Here is a 22267-nt window from a genome sequence, read left to right as displayed (position 1 = left end):
GAGGATTCACCAGAGACACAGCGGGGAACAGAACAGGCAGACAACAGAAATACACTGCTGAGGGGAGCAGCCAGCACGACAGGAGAGGTCTGCTGTGCCATGTGGGACCCTAGCCGGCCAGCTGGCAGGCCGGGATCAAACCTGCATTGCAGAGGCCACAGACAGCTTCACAGCGAGGCTCTCAACCCGCTGCGCCACCAGGGGAAGCCCTCAATTTCAGCATTTTTAATTGAAGTAACTGTGACGTATCAACCTGAAAACATATCAACCTGAAAACACAACCATGACTCCATTGATGTATTTTCTTTCTGAACTTTGCTGTTAATTGTTGTGAAATAGGTGGATTAGTATATATCACTATCATCTCCCAAATGAATGTCAAAAAGTAGACTAAAGCTACATTAACTGCAATAACACAAAGTTCAAAAATATTCATCAAGATGCATTTCTCAAATCTATATGAAACATCATAAATAAGAACCTATATTTTAAAAAGTCTCTTTTAACCACAGATTACCTTATAGGTATTAAAATAATTGTTGTATTTTGACATGATTTGCTTTACTGAATTAGAAAACTTGCATAATTGTTAAAGGATTTTATTCAAAATTCATACACTAAGATTTAACAAAGAGAGAAGAAACAAATACTTTTCTTTGTGGAATGCATAGGACACCATTATGTGACCTGGAAATCACAGTGTAAATACAATTCACTAGAAAACTTTTAAACAAGTTTAAATTGCTTCTGCAATTGTACACACTTACTTTAATACCTTCATTGTATTGTTTCTATGTTTGCCTGAGAGTTACTGTTTAATTATTATACCTTTTCCAACTTCTTATATCAAACTGATTTGCTGCAATCAATCTTTTCTTCAAACCACTGGTTTTGTTATTTGAGCAAAAAAAAGATAAGCAATGACTGTCTAGGTCTTAGAAAAGCATTAAGTGTTAAAGAGAAATACTCTTTGCTTCTAGAGATTCAAATCCTGGTTCTACTCTTCTCTCATCACATATCTAACCCTAGATACCCTCATTCCATGACTTCCTCTTCTCTTGGTCATATGAGCTCATGGATATGAGGACACACTGAAAAATACACGCGAAGTTAACCCAGGGCTTGGCACATACATACATTAGAAGCTCATTAACTAGTGGATACTTCTGTTAAATTAGATACCATTTCATGAAGTTGTAGCAACTCTACAGGACAGCTTGTTCCCAGGAATTTTGTCATAATAAAGCACACATGTACCTCTTCAGGGCATCCACTGTCCACCCAGTCCTGCCGATGGCGATCAAATCCACTGGAACATCTTCAGAGAAGACATTGCGTTTCAGAAAAGAAAATAAGGGTGCAGAGAGGGAGCAGAAATTTAAAGAAAAATGTGGTGAGTAGTTAATTCTCCAATTTTTAGGTCAGTGCAACACAAATGTTCTGCTATAGTACAATTAACTGGAGCAGCAGTGAATCATTTACACTTTTCTGAATGGTGACTTAATCCTTAGATCATCACTATTAGGAACACGTGGTAACACATTTCTCCACAGAGACCCACCTGAATCCTTATGGCAGAAGACCAATTACTATTTGGTGAAGCTACTTCTCTTTTTCCTCTTTTATTTTTCCCTCATCATCAAACAAATGTATATAGACAAATTTCATACAGGTAAGCATTTTTTTTTAGGAATTCACACCTCTTGTTTTTTTTCATTTTTAAAAATTAAGACCCATTATCACACAAGCTATTCTGCAGTAGAGGGTGAACTTGGCAAGTACAGAGTATTCAAACCCTCACATTCCAAAGAAAGTCTGGCCCTTGTCTGGCTCCTGAGAGATAACCTCTAAGCCCTTGGAATATCCTGCCTGATAAGAGTGTCTTTGTATATCTTGGGTCTTGGGCTGTGTGAGATAGTTTATACTAACAATATGATTTATCGTGAATGTCTGCTTTTATTCGCCTGAAAACCTGGACCATGTGTATCAGTTTGACCTTTCAGAGGGGCTGGAGACTACAGATAAGGTCGGTCATGGAGAATTCCATACCTCCATGACTGACCCTCAATCAAAACCCTGGACCCTAAGGTGTGGGTTAAGCCTTCATGGATGGCAACACTTGGTGTATGTTTTCACAAACTGCTGTGGGGGACACGTGATTGGGAGTGGACAGCTGGAAGCTTGTGCCTGGTTGCTCTTGGATCTGCCCTACATGCCTTTGATCTCTGAGGATTTTAATCTGTATCTTTTTCTTGTAATAAGTAATGATCTTGAGTATAACAGCTTTTCTGAATTCTGTGTGTCTTTGGGAGTCACCAAACTGGTGTGTGTTTGTGAGGATCCCTAACACTATGATTAGGTCATATTTAAAAGCCCAATTCAGCAAACACTAGGCTAAGACTTTGGTTCACTCCTCCTCTCTTCCTTGACCAGAATATATATTCCAGCCTCTCTATCTATTCAGCTACAGTGCACTCATTTTTCAAAACCCAGAAATTAGTACCTGGAGTCCACACTGATAGTTTCATAACTGTCATGATCCTACCTTGCTTAATGTAAATTTAACTTTTCCCCATATTTTCTAATAGTGACATTTAGCAACTTCTTTTTCATTTGTTTTGCAATGAGTTTATATGAGAACTTTTTCTAAGAATTCTTGCCAGAGATTATGTCTCGCGGCATGAATGAACATAATTTAATTCAACTGGAATGTGAAAACAACTCTTTTGTCAACGAAAAAGATCGTATCTATCATTCTTCCCAGACATGATCCATTAGAGCTTAGATATTTTATGCCTACCATCTGTGTTGAACGAGCTTAAGTGTGGCATAAACAGCAGTGTGTGAACTGGCATCCTAAGTCTGAGAATCCCCAGTTGGTCAAGGGCATCTCTGTTTACCCAAAGAGATTCTGATGTTTGGAGTTTATTTAATTGCAGATGAGCTGGATGGTTGTTCCCTTCATGCTGCTTTCAAGTTGGTTCGGTATTGAAAAGATGCTGACATTCATTTTTGCAAATTGGGGATAAAGCACTTTTCTGAATAAAGATTGTTTTGGAACCCACCTGGCTACATTAATTAATGGAATGGATAATTTTTGAAATGCAGATTGTCTTATTTCATTCCAGAGGTATTCAAAGGCAATGTGATATATAACTTTCACCTTATAAGAAAGCAATATAATATTTTACATTTATGGATCAAGAAATATTAAGTAATTAAGAGTAGTTAAGTCTTTCAATTTGTTAAATCGATCCATGAAACAAACAAGTAGCAAAAAACCTCTAACTTGCTTCATTTATTAAAAAATCTCTCAGTAATATTGTATGAATTTAGGTTTTACTGAAAATATGATTCAAATTTAGTAATTTATTTATTTATTTATAATTGGTTCCCTAATAGCTGATCTGCAGTTAACTAACTGCTCGAGTAGGAAGGTTTGAAAAGGTAAGATTTGATTTGAAAAGCCCATATTTTAATAATTTATATTTCTTAAAAATTAACACACTAGATCCTGTCTTTTCAGTGTTTTTTATAATCTCATAATCCAAATAGTATAAAAAGGCAATTACAAACAAACATGTGATGTATTCCTGTGTTATAGAAATCACTGCAAGACTATCTTTCCATTATTTCAGAATTCTAACCAAAAAACACTTTTGAGAACACTTTCCGTGCTTTGTTGACCCCCTCTGGTTTATTTCTTCCTAAAACACAAAGGCATTAGCCATGCCATTGCTTAAGCATAATGATTTCCTTATATTTTTTAACAGTGTTGGCAAAAAGGTTCTCCTATATTGGAATCACCTAGCATTCATGCTATCATTCAAGTTTCTTAGGTCCAAGATTCCCTAGCAATTGGGGTAATTTTCATTGTAATCAAGCACTATGGTGATTCTTACTAAAATACAATTTGAAAACCACTGACTTCTTGTATGATATATCACTATGGGAGGTCCCTTATTCACACCTCTGGTCCACTTATCATCTAAAACACGTTCTCATTTTCCTCCTTCCTCTTCCTTACAAGTGCTGTCTCTAAACGTGCTTTATGAGCAAACCCAATTCAACACAAGCTTTTTTTTTATTATTATTTTATGTATTTTTTACATCATTTTTCATTTTTGTACAATCTATGCATTTTCACCTTGTTTATAGTCCCTGTGAAATTCCCACTACACATTCACCTGTGATCTATCACCATGGTCCCTTGTTAAAGAGCTTCTGCACAGCGAAAGAGAAAGAGACATTAACCAAAACAAAGAGACACCCCGCTGATTGGGAGAAAATTTTCACACACAATAAAAATGACAAGGGTACTGATCACAAAAATCTACAAAGAGCTGAGGAGACTCAACAAAAGCAAAGTAAATAACCCAGTCAAAAAATGGGCAGAAGAACTAAAAAGAAACTTCTCCAAAGAGGAAATGCAAATGGCCAACAGGCATATGAAAAAAAAAAAATGTTCAACATCACTGTAATCAAGGGAATGCAAATCAAAACCACAATGAGATACCATCTTACACCAATGAGAATGGCACATATTAAAAAAAAAAAAAACTAGCAACAACAAATGTGGATGAGGATGTGGAGAAATGGGAACACAACACAAGTTTTATCTCATCCAAGAAGCATCTCCTCCTCTCATCCAGAAGAATCAGCAACTTTGCAGTGCTACCCAGAACCTAGTACAAGCATCTGTTACTGCACTACAATTGGTTGCTTCCCAGTTTATCTTAGTCACAGACTTTGGGGAGAACATGGTATAAAGGGGCATCTGGAGCAAGATGCTTGAGTTAGAATTTTCCCTTCCCCTAAGATTGGTGCATGGTCTTAGTTATTTTTCCTATCTATGCTTACTCCCTCATTGGTTAAGTGGGTAAAGGTGGCTATATAAGTGTTAAAAGTAGTGTTTGGCACATGGTTAACATTCAGTACCCATTTTTAGCAATTAAAGTCTTTGTAGTATCCATTTAACACAGTAGACAATCGTTGAATATGAGTGAGATATCTCACTTTATAGACAGAATTTAGAAAGAGTATAGGAATTAATTCTGTGTACTATGTTAATGTGACCAGGGTTTTATAGGTAATTTCTCATCATATTTGAGACTTAGTATTATAGATTCTTTGAGAGAAAATCTAAGTTGCTGTCAAACATGGACCAAGTCTTTATTCAGTACTCAAAGATTATGTGGCTTTATAAATATTTCTGAAAAATTGATTTCCACAAAGTTGAGGTTTCTAACTACAATAGGTTTCCAATGCTTTTATTTTTAAGTTATTTTCTTCTTTTCACTCTTACCTAATTCCAAACAAACTGATAGAGCTATGCTTCAAATTAATTGTACTATTCTCCACTAAATTTCAAAGAGATGTTGATTTCAAAGCCTCTTAGAATCATATTAAATGAATTTATTCAGCAGGGCAGCCTAGAAAATAAACAATATTCTTCTAGCTTGCATCATGTATTCATTCAAGAGATTAGAATGTAAATCTCATTACATCTCTAACTTATCTCAGTTTCAGAACTTATTTTGCAAGAATATATACTCAGGTAAAGGAAAGAGTGCATGTTAAAATAAACAATACATAAAGCAATACATAAAGATTAAAAATGAAGTGCATTTCTTACTGCACAATTCTATATGTCATTTTAGCAGTGAGATGAAACATCTCAAAATGAGAACTGACTTAAAAAAATCACAGAACGTTGAGATCCAATTGGGAATTAATGTCTAGATCAGGAGTAAGGATATATTTCCTAGATCAGGAGTAAAGAGTAGATAGTAAATATTTTAGACTTTTTACATGATATAATTTCTGCCATACCTACTCACTTCTGGCTTTGTAGCTCAAAAGCAGCCACAGACAAATGAATTAAAAAAAAGGGTGTGCCTGTGTTTCAATAAAATTTTATTTATACAACAGGATATGGGTCACATTTTGCCCATTTGCTACAGTTTGCTGACCAGTGTTTTAGATTATGTTGTAAAATAAAGGTCATTGAAATTCTGAAAAATTTAGAACAAATACTTCATCAAGGTTTGTGATGATGCAAATGATCCTTTCAGCCTTAGGTGTATTTATGAGTATGCTATCTTTTTTTTTTTTTAAGATTTATTTATTTATTTATACATGCACTGGGTACAGTCAGAAGCGCGGGAGGGTGAGAGAATTCACCAGAGCCAGAGCAGGGAGCAGAGCAGGCAGAAGGACCGAAGTACACTGCTGAGGGGAGCAGCGGGCGGCAGGAGAGGTCTGCAGGAGAGGTCTGCGCGCCATGTGGGACCCTCCTCCGGTGGCCGGGGAGCAGCTGGGGATCAAACCGGCACTGCAGAGGCTGTGGGCAGCTTCGCAGCCCAGTGCTCAACCGCTGCGCCCCTGGGGAGGCCCGAGTATGCTATCTTAACGGAAAACCAATTGTACATTTAGTAAATTTTCTTGACTCAATATGCAAAAGTATGAAATATGGTCATGCAGTATTTAAAAAATGGAAAGATGCTTAAAAAGAAGCAAAAGTATTTTAGATGAGAAACAACCATAATGATAAAGTCATGATTATAACTAATATTTTGTGAAATAGGTGATAGGTAGTATGCAGCTATAAGATATGGGAGCATCATTTTGTTTTGAAATATTAAACAAATTAATTGGAAAGGTAGGTTTAAAAATTTAAAATGTTGATTATAATCACCATTATTCTCAATAAAAATTAGTCAAAACTCATATCTCATTTCTAGTAAAGGGCACACTTGTTTCTAATTGGCCTCAGGAATGAGATGGATGATTTCACTTCTAAAAACATTTCTCCTAAAAAACAAAGAAACTTGACTTAAATTCTTTTCAGAATTTTCATACCTGCACCACTCATCACATCAAACTCTGGGAATGACAGATATTTCTAAGTACACAGTAACTTATTGCAGAGACAATATTATCAGGTAAATTATGAAATTTCACATCATTCTAATATGCAACAATATGGAATGTGTTTTCTTTTAACAAAATCTTTTGACTTTTGTTAGAGCTCAGAATCATAATCCAACAGTAATGGGGATAGTTATCTGCAGAATGCAGGAACTTTGCTTTAGGAATGAATTACAGATATAAACAGCAGCCAAATCAGCTATCTTATATCCAGAAACTTGTCATTTATACATATGGCATCTTCCAGAGTTGCAGGTTTTAGATAAAAGCTTAATCCTTCTAGATTTCTAAAATCTACAATAGCCCTAGCATATATTTTAAAGATTAACAATATCAAGGACTTCAATCCTTCCAATTTCTATTTTCTTATTGAAAAAATTCACATCTTTCCCCCCCTTGCCTGATTATTGTAAAAAAGGATATTTCTGTTATTTTTGTTTTTAGTCCTTTTACTTTTCACTGAAAAATATTTTCAACATGGAAAGTGACTTTTGTAATTGGTTTTTCATATTGGGATTCTTTCTTCCTTTGAGTGTAACCATCTGAAGTCTTGTTTGCTTGCATTTTTGGATTGTATAGGGTGGGAAAGCATTGATACTTAGAGTATGTGAAACCTCAACATTGAGAATTATCTGGAAATAAGTTACTCCTTTCATAAATCATTCTGATTAAAAGCCACTGCTGATGTTAAAATATCATTAGCATTTGTGTACGCTCAGTGATTTAAGGGAATGAGATACATGTAAACATAGACAAATGCATTGAAGTTCTGAAAAAAAAAAAAAAACAAACCTTTAAATCTTGATAAAGTTACGTAAAAATAAATCAGTTATACAATGGACAATCCATTAATCCTGATTAGGGCAAAGCATTAGTAACAGACTAGAGCTGTGAACTCTCAACATTTTTTAATTAGGGTGGTGCCACCTTTACACAGATGATTAGATACTTCACTAGTAATTTTACCTACATAAAAAAAAAATCTTAAAAATACTACTTAGAAAGGGCAAGAAATGGAATATTCACCTATGTGGAAATAGTTAAAAGTTATTTGCTACAAAAGGCTTGAATTGACTGCTTGCAATATTAATCTCACAGTAAAATTCAATTTTTACCTTTGTTCCCTACCCAACTCAAGTACTGCGAGTGCATATTGAAACATGCTGGCTGAAGAAATTTAAAACAATATACAGCTAGTTTGGCTGTATTTTGACAAATAATAATTAAATAGCAACACATATTCTATTTTTTTCACAAGTTTAAGCCCTTTGCTTGGATATTTTATATATATGATTTTTTTTTTAAACCAATAGCCACTGAAGTAGTTAAACGTGATTCTCAAACACATCCAGTTTTGTGCTATTTTACCTGTCTCAAGTGGATGTGGACACATTTGAAATGTAAAGCATGCAATTTCAGAACTCTTCAATTCGATAAAAAGAGAGATTACTCCAATATGTCTTGCAAACTTTTTGAAATAAATCATAGTGAAAAATCTAGTTAACATCAAGTATTCAGATGTGAGTATACTGTGTGTAGTTGTGTACTGAAGCTAAATAATCGCTGTGATGCTTATAATTTTCCATTGTTTTTGAAAGAACCATGGAGATATTTTGTATTCCATTCTATTTCATTTAAATAAATGCTTGTTGCAACTCACTGGGTAATTGACAGCATGATCCATCTGAATTGTAGCCCTCAGTTTGAATAATACTATCCCAATAAGCAGTTTTAAATTTTAATCATATTTATACTTTGAATAGCATGGATTGGTTTTAAAGATAATCATTTTACTAGACAATTAAAGAAAAATATACAACAGAATTAATGTAGGTGTTATTCTAATGTTAAGATATTGTTAGTTTAATTTCCTAGTTAGTCTTTATTTAATGCATATTTACTTGTACCTATATGTTAATCAAATTGAAATCATAGCTGATAACTTGATTTTGTGGTGTTAATATCATTGTATAGAAAATTTTTAATTTCTGTAAATATTCCTGAGAGTTAATTTTTAATGATAGCATATATTCCACTGTATCGCTTATAAAAATTTATTCAATCTACGTATAAACATATATATTTGATTTTAAGCCTTACAAATATACCACCATCATCCTATTTATTTGTAATTTGATGGATTTAAAATAACAATATCTCATGTTTTGATTAGTATTTCTTCTATTAAACATGGGGTTAAAATTTTAAAACATGGGGGCTCCCTGGTGGAGCAAGGGGCTAAGCACCGCACTATGAAGCAATCCACAGCCTTGCAGCATGAGTTTGATCTCCGGCTGGCCAGGGATTATCCCACATGGCACAGCAGACCTCTCTTGACTTGATCGCTGCTCCCCTCAGCAGTGCATTTCAGTAGATCTGGCTGTTCTGTTCCCCACTCTGTCTCTGGTGAATTCTCTCACCCCCCGCATCTCTGGCCTGTACCCCAGCTCTTGTATGCATAAATAAATAAATCTTTAAAAAAATTAAAAAAAATTAAAACATATTACTTGGTAATTCTATTTCCATATTTTTGAATCATATACTCATTTATTTTCTTTTTTATTTGATTGGCTATCATTTTTTGAAAACAAAATTCTATGAACTAAGAGCAATAAATACATGCTAAAATCTGTCAAATATATTTATATATATATCCACTGTTTTTAATTAGCCATTCATTTCTAAATATGAAGTTATTTTTTTTACCATATGTATACTCTTCCACTGATTGCTTTTTTCCTTCTTAGGCCATGCCTGTAATGATTTCACTATGACTTAATACATATCTTGTCTTCCATCACTGATCTTATTTCTAAAGTTTTCTCACTCATCCATTCTCCCTGTAATTTGTGTAATATCATCCTGATGTTCTGCATAAAAATCTTATTGTGAATTTGATAGGATCAATGTGGAAAATAATTGACATTTCAGATTTTCATCTACTAAATTGTGTATTTTGGTTCTAAAAAGTATCTCATCAAACTTTCATTGTTTTCCTTACGTAGGATCTATACTATACCAAGTCTGTTAGTAATTTTTTAATTTCTCTCTTGTTAAAGAGCTTTAATTACTGAATTTCCTAAATAATTTCTGACATGGAAAGCTATTGATTTTTGTGTATTTTCTAATTTGTGTCTGTAGGTGCAGGTACCTTGTTTTCCTTCCAATAGTCATGACTTTCAGTTGCTTTTCTTTGTGCATTAACCAGAATGATAGAATTTTATTACATAATAATGATCACATCATTGCTTTCTTCCTTATATTCATACTTATTATCATATTACTACATATCCTTCCAGCCCTATCCGTTAACATTTTTAATAAGAAAAATATGTTAGATTTTTTATATATGTTTCTATCGCAATGATTAAATAAATGATCTTCCAAACCAGTGCTATTAATTAGATTAATAGAATTCTTTAAATGAAACATGTTTATATTCATGGTATACATTGAGTATTTGATCATGTTTTCATTATTTTAACTCTATTGGATTTAATTTTTAACTATTAATGTTTTTAAAATAAATGCTTATATTGAGAGAAACCACCACACACCAAAAAAAAAAAAAAGAGAGAAAGAGAGAAATCAACCTACTGGCTGGGAGAAAATATTTGCACATCACACACATCTAAGGAAAAGTTAATATCCAATATATATAAAGAATTCACACAACTCACCAAGAGCAAAATAAACAACTCAATCAAAATATGAGCAGAGGATCAGAATACACACAGAAGACATACAGATGGCCAAAAGGCACATGAAAAAAATTATTAAATTCACCTCTTATTATGGAAACGTAAATCAAAAACACAATGAAATATCACCTCACACCTGTGAGAATAGTCTAGATCTGACATTTGCTACAAGTATGAAAACGGGAGAGGATTATGCTGAGCAAAATATATCAAATGGAGAAAGATAAATACTGGATGATTTCACTGATATGTTTAAAAATTCAAAGCAAAGTAAAGGAACAGATAACAAACCAAAACAAACTTTTAATATCAGACTACAAACTGTGACTAACAAAAAGGAAGGAAGAACCTAAGGGGGGAGGAGGCTCATGAACGTGGTGGAGGATTATTGGTGCTGCAGTGTTGAGCACAGAGTGACGGCATATATTTGTAGAGATAGGATCTTGCGTATCTGTACAATGTGTGCACTTATATTAAAAAAAAAAAGAAGGGAACTAACAGGTTTTGGTAAGGGTGTGAAAAAAAATGAATAATTTTACTTTTTTTGCTGGATTTATAGAAAATTATATAGCGAGTCCCTAAAAAACTAAGAAGGGAAAAACCATATAAACTAACAATACCATTCCTAGGTATTTATCTTAAGAATGTGAAAATACTAATTTGAAAAGATAGATGCACCCCAATGTTCATAGTAGCATTATTTACAGTAGCTAAGACATGGAAACAACCTAAATGCTTATCAATGGATGACTGGATAAAGAAGTTGTGTTAAATACTCAATTGAATGCTACTCAAATATTTAAAAGATGAAGCAATGCTTTTGGGGGCAACATGGATATAACCTGATGTGATTGTGCTGAGTGAAGTAAGTCAGAAAGTGAAAGACAATAACTGGATGGTTTATCTCATATGTGGGATATAAATAACCAAAGCCAATACACTAACAAATCACAACAAAAATAATTCATAGATTCTGAGAAAAATATGGTGGTTACCAGAGGGGGGAGGGAATGGGGATGGAGGAAAAGGTAGATAGAGTAAATCTGATAAGGGGAATAACACCTAGAAATCTGGTGGTGGGTAGGTAAGGCAAATCATTTATCAATGTGTGAAACTGCACTCCCAAAATTTATATTGTACTATTAATAAATAATGTTACATATTTTTATTTTTAGAAAAGGAAGATATTATTTGGAATTATTTCAAAGAGTAAAATTAATCAGTTTTGTAGCATTAGAATATGTGCTTACAAAGTGAGTATTCCCTCCAAATATGCTCTCTTTTTTACCTAATTAAATGTGCAATTTTAGAATTCTGTTTCTGGGCAGCTTACTACCACATCCTGAGCATAGCATATTGCATCACATTAAAAAAACAAAAATCCACCTTGCCATATGACTCCCCTTCTGAATTCAGGCACTAAGAGCAATAGAAGCTCTAGCCTTGAGTTCACAATCAATATCTTGATTAATGATTTTCAACGTGCTGCTGGGGCCCTGCCAGAAAAAAGCACATTCTCATTTAATATGGATAAAATGGAAAAAGAGTTAAAGTAGAGACCACTGACACTGAGCATGCAGTGGCTGACATGTGTTCAATAACTGCCTGTTACATAACTCTTACCTCACCTGGCAATGTTCCCCATTATTATTCCCATTTGACTTAGTAAAAACTTAAGGCCATGTTATTTAGAAGAGCAAGCATGAGCTTTAGAATTGCATATCTGAAATTGGATTCATGTCTTGACTCTGCCATTGATTGTGTGATCTATAGTGAGTTATTATTGGAGATTCAGTTCTGTAAAATGGAGACTGTAAAATGGAGACTGTAAAATGAGTGAGACAACAACAATGACACACTCTTTCAGCACATGATGTATAAGTACACAACATCTGTGAGTTATTTTATGCTTTTTTACCTTCCATAGCATCTAACAAATATCTAAAGTGCTTATTGGAAAAAAAACAATGTCACCTGTATATGTAACTGAAAATCCATATAACACCCTCCAATTCCTGAGCCAATATTTTTAGTCACAAATTTAGCATTAGAAAACAAAGAGGAGAAATCTTTTTGATGAATAATTTCTTAAGAGTCTAGATATTCCTTGCCAAGCATTCAACTTTTCTCTATTGGTCGAACAGAAGTGAGAGTTGAATATTCAGGGAGAGAGAAAAAAGAGAGTCCTCTTCATCATCATGAGCAGCTAAAGTAAATACTCAGTCACAAATAATATTGGAAATTTCAGGATTCTAAGTTTGGGCAACTTTTCTTAAAATTTCTTCACTTTGTAACAAATGTTATTTATTTAAACGGTACCTTTAAATGCATAAAGTGGAAAGAGCAGTGACTTTTACTTTGTTGTTGGCTTAGAAGAGGGAACATAAAGCCTTGGGGGTTTGGGTGTGCAATGTCCCTGGAACATGTTATCCTCTCACCAAAAAATTTTTATTCCATGTTTCTCAGATTAATGGCTCCGGGTCTTTTAGAGATGTTTGTTTTCCTCAGGAACATCATCCATGCATGAATCTACTCACCTCTGTTTTGCCAAGATAGCAAAATTGGACTTGGTGAGGAACAAGTATCCCTGGATGAGATAATTGTCTCATCAAAAAATGGTCTTTATCCTAACTTTTATTATACTATTAAAAGTTTCAGAATTTTACTTGGAATGTTGAAATTTACAGAAAAATGAAAAACACTGGTATTTCTAGTTTCTTCAAGAACAGTGTCATAACTTTTCTTTTCTCCTGTTTGGAACCATAAACATTTAGAAAAGGACAATGAGGGAATAGACCATTATATTTGTCCCTGTGTCTACAATAAATTGTCCTAGATGAATAAATTTCCTTTCTTTGTCATTACTTAAAATACAAATCTTTCTGATCGTACTGGGTTAGAGGATTTGGGAAATGATCTGCAGAAAAAACCAAACAGGTAAATTAGAAAGGTTGGTACCTATTAACTACAAAACCCAGCAATTATTGCTGATTTTTAAACTCTGACCAGGGTTTATTTTTCAGAAATCCTTAAAAAATGCTGGAGCTGGTGAAGAAGAGATGAGAGAGCTCGACTGTGAAGACCCCGCCCACATCTGGACTCAAGATCAAATATTATCTGCATTGTATTTAGAGTTTCATTTTTCAAAACTATTTCTCCTGCTTAAGAAGAGAAAGTTTGAAAAGCATTTTGCTAAATCATTTGTGTACTTTAGTCATCCAGTCTTGTTATCACTGTATTTTACAAGGTAATTAAATCTTTCGGACAAGTACTATGAGATCATTAAAAACATAATATTAAGATGCCACTCCAAGAAGAGAAGCAACTTTTTTCTATGTTCCTGAATATGTGTGATTATAATTCCAGATAATAATAACTGAGTGACTCTTGAAATGGTCAGGAGAACACCATCTCTTAAAAGATACTTGTTTAATGATCTTTAATGATCATTTAAACTTGAAAATAATCATTGTTCCATTTCATCAATTTATATTAGTCAAAGAACATTCTATTTCTCCATTGATATAGTCTGCTCATGGTGAACTCAATTTCATCTTCTAAACTCTTTAGAGTGAACATTTCATGAAGTAAATTGGTTTTGGTGGACATATTTCCAAGACTACGAGAATTTGTTACAGCATTTCAAACATTATATCAGATGATTTCTTTTTTCTTGGTCTTTAAAAGCTGCATGTTTACGAATTTTGAAAAAAAAAAAAAAAAAAAAACTATATACCAGACTTCAATTTGCTTCTTGAATACAAGTTGTATACATTATATTATCAATACTTAAAAAATAACATGAATAACAGTAGTGGCTTTTAGCAAACATACAATTTTGTTTTCTTTTTAAATTTTTGTTATTCCCTCTTCACTATAAATTTGTGAGCTCACTTGGAAAGGTCTGTTTCTAACATTGCAGCAGACCCAGGTCCTAATGGGGATTACCAAAAATGGAGTAGTAAATTCATTCCACTTTAAGGAATGATTTTGGTCATAAAACAGTGTTCTGCCTCTTTATTTCCTAGCTTTATTCCACATCAGATTTGTCAGGCATATAAAATATCAAATTACTAAATGCTAATTCTATTAGAGTTTTATGCAGCTCATGTGTACAAATGTTCTATGTCTTATTAAAGGGGGCAAAAAAGAAGGATTTTAAGAATTTGGGTGTGAAGCAATTTTCTGCTTCATAAAATACAGTTAGTGTCACCTTATGTTAACAGAAATATTCTTGGATATCTACTTTTTTCTTTAGATTTGCTTTTAATGAAACTGACTTAGTATTTCAGAGAACATCCCTTTGACTCAGAAAAATATAGTAAAAACCATATAAGAATATGTGGCATAGAATGTTGCTTACAAGACCCATCAGTCCAATACCCTCAAAATCATTTTTATTAATCACTGTTCAACACTATTATGTGAGTTTGACCTGGTCTTCATTTACTGACTTGGGGGATGCTCAGTATTTTTCTCATTTATGCTGCTGTCACTGGTCACTTCACTCAACCCAGCAGAACCAGATAGCCATTGTTTTCTCACAAAATAATTTTTTATATATATTTTATATATATATTACTTTCCCCCCATTAATCAACACATTTATTATATGCCCTCCATTTATCTGGGAAACTTTTCCTTTAAAGGCCAGAGAGTAAATACTTCAGGTTTGTGAGCAGTATGGTATCTGTCACAAGAATTCCATGGTGGAGAACAATCAAACCAACCTAGGAATTCTAGCTCTACCTCAGGTGCTGAATCCAAAATAGCAGTTAAAATGTAAACAGTATCAGGAACCCCCAGAGAGCTGTTAGGCAGGGTGAGCATATGATTCATGGGGCAAACCACTGCACTTGTGAGAGACAAGAAATAGGGCACCGGGACCAGCTGAGACAACTCCGTATATGGCATTTAGGGAATGAATCTGATTCTCACACTTCACAGTCATTTCTATTTACAAATTCTGAGTTCAGATTTAGTAGGTCTTTGTAGTCAAATTTCCTGGACTCTACATTTTCTTTATCTACTACCATGTATATATTCTTGTTTACTATGTCATTTTAGACAATCTAGGTTTATACTTGCATGTTAAAATTGAAGTGTCTGCATTATTTTATGTCCATTCTTCTGAAATAAGCAGCAAGAATTATTCTCTTTGCATAGACTGAGTGTGTAGGGAATGAAGAGATTTGCTTATGCTCTGTTTCCTGATACATGTTGTAGGATAAATGGTTGGGTAAATGGTTTTCAGGCTATTCTGCCCTCCCACCATTAGGATTGCCCTACCTGATGGGGCACCTGCAGTGGTTACATTGTTGCAAACTATCTTGTTTACTTCTGTGGGCCATGGGACTATTAAGATAGTCACAGAGAGTGAAGACTTGCTGGGGGCATAGGGGTCTGCTGGCCTCCTGGCACCCCTGCCTGCTGTCTACCTGGTTGCTGCTCTATATGTAACAGCTCAATAAAAGCCAGAGAAAGCCACTGAGGGCTCCAAGACTCTTTACCATCTGCTGGATCAGAAAACCTGCTTAGTGGCCTTACTACCCCTACACATGTATAGAAAACTTGATAAGGAATAAAGTAATACAGACATAGGTGAAAATTCTCCTATATGAAATATATTTTTCATATACCATTTTTTGCTACATGCTATTTTAATCTTATTTTTCTTGGTCCATGAGCACTCTATATATGTGCTATTGTTACTAGTTTCTTGAATTCATGGTTAATTTTCATGATGACCTTATCGTGCCGATCATGCACTTTGGTTTAAATATTGTTAAAGGACATTCCACATGTATCTTTCACAGCAAACTATTCAAACATGCTCAAATGGAGGTTAGTGTAAATAGGCTAAACCATTTTAGTGCTCAGGGAAGATTGCCTTCCTCTTCCCAATGCTTGTCCAGCATGCACACATACTTGGCAAAGCTACATGTTATAAGATTGGATGTGGAAGATTAATGGAGCAATATTAACTGTAGCATATTTTTTTTCATCTCTACAAGCATACATCCATCCTCACATTTTTTTAAATTTTAAACCCTGCCTCCACCAATTATGAATTTTGCAACCTTGGATAAGCTTTTCAACATTTGTAATTTGTATTTATTTAAACTGTAAAACAGGGATCCCAACACTTGTCTCTTAATATGATTACGAGGATTAAATGAGATAATAGAATTAAAATATTTTAGTCAAAGACTTTCCTATGAATTTGGCACGTAGATCAAATGGTAGCTATAATAATTATGTTAAGTATATCCATTTATAAGACATTCTTATCCTTAAATCATCCACCCATGTCCTTTCTTTCAAGCTCCTGAGATTTCCCAGTAGTAGCAACAGCAACAGCAGGCAATTGGGGAACGATAAATGTATGTACTTGCTGAGTGCAGAGAAGGGAGGGATTAATTCTGATTCAAGCACAGGTCAATACATTGGTTTTCTGTGGCAGTGAGAAGACATTCTTTTAGGCATACAAAATCTATGTGTTTTTAGGCAAACCTATCATTAGAAATCCTTGCAACCAAGGTCATGCTTCATGAAAGAATAGTTCCCCCTTGACTATGACTTGTCATTGAACTGAAAATTCAAAAACTAAGGTGAAAAAGTGGCCATCTAGGATGGAAAAAGAGTCTAATCCCTTTCTATAATATATCAGAAAAGTAATATCTGAATGTTAATATTTTTTGAATCAATCTTATTTTTATTCCAAATACTTCCTTCTTTATTTTCCATAATAACATATACGAGCTTGGTTAGACTGCCCTAAAATTACATAAAAAGATATAGTACTACCTAGCTGTCATTAGAAATAAGTAACAGGATTAATATATGCATTGCTGAATTACTGAATTCCCTCCACTTTCCCATCAGTTACAGAATTGCTATTATATAATTTCCCTCAAAAATACTGGAAAGCTCTTTTATTGGGGAAACTTATATTTCTGATTCAGGTCTGGAAAGAAAATAAATGGTAGTATTTAAAAATTTCATTAAATCTTAATGTATATATCTTAGAACTTTAAGAACTATGAAATAGTCATATTTCAATTTTACTTGGGGATAGATTCTAGCAGAAAGCAAAATATCAGAAACTCTCTCAATGACATTTTTATCACTTTCTTACATAAGTATTAAAGATCTGGCTTCAGTATGAACATACTGAAATTTGAATATTTTCTATATTTTGATACTAGATTGCCAGCAAGACAAATCGCTAAATCATAAAGTACTTTTATTAAATGGTTCCTTTTAACACAATGTCAGTTAGTTCAATAAAACTGTTAATCTAAGGTGATATCAATACAAATAGTAATGTTAATTTTTTTTACAGAAACCAAGTGTGAACTTGTTTTCTTGCTTTAAAATTTGTATTCCCTTGTCCTTTAATGATCATATTTTTTCCCATAACAATTTAGCACCTACTGTTTTCAAATTGAGCAAATTCAATTTCATTCTTGGACAATTAACTTTTAATTATTTCCGGGGGAACTCATTATTTTATAGGTGCAGGCAAGAAAAGAAAATAGGATATATAATTTAGCACTAAAATGTTCAATATTTAGATGCTCTATAAATATTAGGTTGCATTTGTTGAAGTTTTTTTGTTTTCTAAATTATCACCACATAAAATACAACCAGATAAGTAAAATTTTGAAATCACTTGGAATATCTTGTACAAACAATTATAAGCAGATGTGACGCTGAATGATTCTACAGACTTTTATATCCAGTTTACCAAATGGTGTTCAGATGGAAAGCAAACATAGTACTCACTTACTGGAAAATCAAAGATGACTAAAGGAATGCCTTGAAGTATCAGGAGGCTTGGTTTGAGCACCCGTTGCTTTAAAGTTTGGAAAAAAGGACAAATGGTTTCTATTCTGTTTTCACAGACATCCTTATGTGACTGGCAGATTGTAGAGATAGAGATCAAAATGCAAAAAGAAAAATGATAGGTACATAAGCAGATACTAAAAGATAGATCGATAGGTAGGTAGATAGATCAACACCATTGTTTTCCAAAACTCAAAATAAATATATGCATTTTATACCCAAGGCTACTGAGCCAAATGCCATTTTTCCAGAGGAAACAAATGTAATTGATACATTCAGCAGTGATAATTTTCTGCTCCTGAAAGACTCCTTTGCTTTAGTACTATCTACCATAGTATCCATATTTTACTAGCACACTGTAATATATTATCTATATACATGTCCTTCCTTTTAAAAATGTTTATATGTTGATTAATGCAATATCAGTAACATGTGCATATGGTAAAAATGCAAATTCTACAAGTGGGAATATGATGATATATTAACATTTTTCTCTTTATGCCAATTTTCAACTCGTGCAGTTTCCCTGTCCAGGGAAGAGGACACAGGAGGTAGGGCTGCTAGTTTAGCCAGGAGCCTTGAGGAATGAGAACAGAAACAAGGAGACAAACATTTCTGCTTAAGAGGAAAATGCTAGGGTACTTCAAACAAGCTGAATTTCTGGTAAGGAGAAGAACTGAGAACATGCTCTAAGACTGCACTTTCCCCTCTGCCCCTTCCCCATTTGGGGCTGGTGCAGACATAGAGGCACAATGACAGTTCTCAGATGCTGAGTCTCAGATCTGGAACCCCAAAGAGGAGAGAGAGTGGTTTTGCCACAAACAGGCATCACCCACCACCACCAGCACTGCACGTTCACAGCAATGGCTGGATCCCTCCAAGGCCCTCCCCACCCTCGTGTCTCAGCAACTGCAAAAACAGGCCTCAGTCCCTACTGAAGCTAGCAATGGTCAATAAAATAGAACAAATAAAACCACAGCACCACTTGTAGGGAAAAGAAAAAGTACAGCAAATCTCTAAGTTATTGCTATAGATATTTTTAAAAGGGAAATTTAACATAGCAAAATGATAGAAAATCCTTTAAAAGCAAGTCCCCAAGACACTAACTCCCCAGTGTTCAAAATGCTTTTTTATGAATGTTGACATTTTATGCCAGGCATCAATTTAGTTCCTTTGATAACCATTTATGACACTGTCAAAGTAGATGGTTATTAATAAAGTGGGCAATTAGAATACTCAGGAAAGTGGAAATTTCTGATCTCAGTTATCTACATAGTTTAAACCAACCATGTATTAAAGTCCCATATTAGGCAGACACTGTGCTGGGGATTGTGGAAGACACTAAGATGAATAAGACTGTATTTCTACCCTTTAATGGGTTTATGTTATCTTGTTTCTCCTTTGCTGATTCCTCCTTTTTTCCTCAAGTTCATATCCCCAGGGACAAATATTGTTATTACTCTCTTTTCAGAGGTATCCCTTGCCTATATCTTTTCAGAGGTATTCCTGTCTATATAGACATATGTATATAAAAATATACTTTAAAATATTTTTTGTAATGAAAATTTGTATTATATCTCAATACTCATGCCACAGGCTACTTCCTGGAACTTCTACTTTCAATTTACATTTCTCCATAGCTGATATCATTTGTTCCCATGAATTTAAACACTATCTATATGATAATGACATTCCAATCTGAACCTCTAGCCATAATCTCTTTGTATAATTGTATAATTTCTGGTTTATACAGAGCCACCTACTCAAGATTTCCACTTAAAATCTGATAGGCATCTCCAACTGAATCTGCTGCCAACCAAAATCTTTATTTTGCCCCACCCCAGTCTATTTTTCTTGTGCCATTTTACCTAGCTCAGTAAACAAAATATCCATAAAATAGCACAACAGAAATCTAGAACGTATCCTTCATTTTCCTTTCCCTTTTTCTTCATTCTTATCTTTTAGTGAGAAACTTGTCTCCTTCCAAAGTACACATAACATTCATTCATCTCTCCCGATTCTACAGTTATTCTTGTCTAAGCTGCTACCAACTTCCTGTACACAACAGCACATTCTTTCTACCACTCTCTCCCTTTTCATTCTTGTTGCCTCAAAAACCAAAAAAGAAAAAGGTAAAAAAGGCAATAATTTTTGGAGCAGAGTTGTATTATTAAAATAAAATTAACTCACATCACCCCTCTGTTTAAGTTTTTCTAAACACTAAAGATGGAAATCTCATCACTCTTGCTGGTTTGTCCTTGCAAAAGTTGTCCTTGCAAAGTTGTCCTTGCAACCCTTTTGATCTCACCCACAATGCTCTCAAATCACTGTGTTGTTTCCCATTCTTTTTCAGATCAAGCTTAAACACACTATAAGACCAATGCACTTGCCACTTCCTTTGAAATACATCTCTGCCCTCACCATGATGGCTGTAGCTTTGATTAATACTTGATTATTGTTCTAACTACCTCTGTGTTTCATGCTCACTGCTACCTCTATTTGCTTAAAATCTGTCTCCTCATACTCAAAGTGTAAGTTCTATCTCAGAAGTGATCTTTTCTTATTTTGTTGATCACTGAACCGACAATCTCAGTTAGTAACCGGAACACAGACACTCAAAACTTTTGTTGAATAAGTGAAGATATAAAGTATAGTTGAAATTGATTGATTCAAATCCTCTCAATTTGCAGTGAAGAAAGAAAAACATTTTTACTTAGAAGTAAAAATGGACATCTATTCTAAGCAAACATTTTTGATCATGGATTTTATTCTCCTAGACCTTGGGTAAGCCATTATAGACATTCTGCTTTAGTTTTTTTCTCCCCAAAAATAGAAATTAAAGGAAATAAACAAGTTTAAATTATCTTTTCTTTTTAGAGTAAGCCCAATTTGAGAGCTCAAATAATGACCAGTAACTGATTATCATTCAGTGATAAATGAACACAATGGAGAAATTAAGATGGATGGAAGAAAAAAATCTGAGAGGCAATTTTTGTGTTGCTTAGGATAAGACTTTTCTGGTCTTACTGAATTATTTTAATAAAAGCTCTTAAGTCAAGGAAAATTCTCATAAAAAAATCAAAACATTTTAAAGATTACAAGTCTAAGGAGACATAAATAAATGCAGCGGGGAAATTAAATTGAACAAAAGTGCAATGAGCCATAGTTAAACCAATTAATTAAGCAGATTTTGATATGTATATGAATGGGTGGCTGGAGAATTAAAAATAAATCCTAGACTTTAAACCAGTGTTTGTATTCAACAAAAGTACCAAATGGTAACATGCATAAAACTTTCAGATTTTTTTTGTAGTATTCTTTGATGAATTATTTTTTTCATTCATATATATCACCACATTTTCCCCATTAATCTTTTTATTTAAAAACACTATAATATACAAAAATCTTTTGCTTTGCTTAATATTCTTCTGCATTCTTTCTATGACAATTTCAAAGGCATGTAAGTTACTTGCAACATCAATTATGAACATATTTTCAGTAGTGTGTCTACTGAAGCAATGAACATTTCAGGAACCAATGAAGATTAACTTCCTCAGTGCACCTGCAGTCTGGCAGGTGCGAGGCAGAGCAGGTGAGGCATCCATACCACAGGCCACGGAATCACACAGATGGAGGTTCAATTTTAAACTCAAGAGAAATGAGAATCTGTGCAAATAACTTAGTTCCTGCAAGTCTCAGTTTCCTCCATTGTACTAAGTGCCATATGAGTTAAATATTTTTAAAATTTCTTGGGTGCAATGTCTGTCAGAGAAATTTCTCAATAAAAT

At 33.9% G+C, this 22267-nt stretch overlaps 1 protein-coding gene across 2 annotated transcripts in view; it reads right to left on the bottom strand.

Annotated features, from left to right (window-relative positions):
* The window catches only part of PLXDC2 (plexin domain containing 2), a 397075-nt gene that overhangs the window by 59593 nt on the left and 315215 nt on the right, over positions 1-22267 (bottom strand). For both annotated transcript variants that reach the window (XM_054695116.1, XM_054695115.1), the window contains one exon: positions 1258-1318. In XM_054695116.1, the coding sequence (XP_054551091.1) occupies positions 1258-1318 (61 nt within the window). The remainder of the gene's footprint in view (positions 1-1257; positions 1319-22267) is intronic.

The sequence above is a fragment of the Talpa occidentalis genome, unplaced genomic scaffold, assembly GCF_014898055.3.
Source record: "Talpa occidentalis isolate TD23 unplaced genomic scaffold, MPIMG_talOcc4v2.1 talOcc4.14, whole genome shotgun sequence".
In the NCBI taxonomy this organism is placed as follows: Eukaryota; Metazoa; Chordata; class Mammalia; order Eulipotyphla; family Talpidae; genus Talpa; species Talpa occidentalis.
The sequence above is the reverse complement of the archived record's forward strand: the minus strand, read 5'-3'. Positions and strand labels throughout refer to the sequence as shown.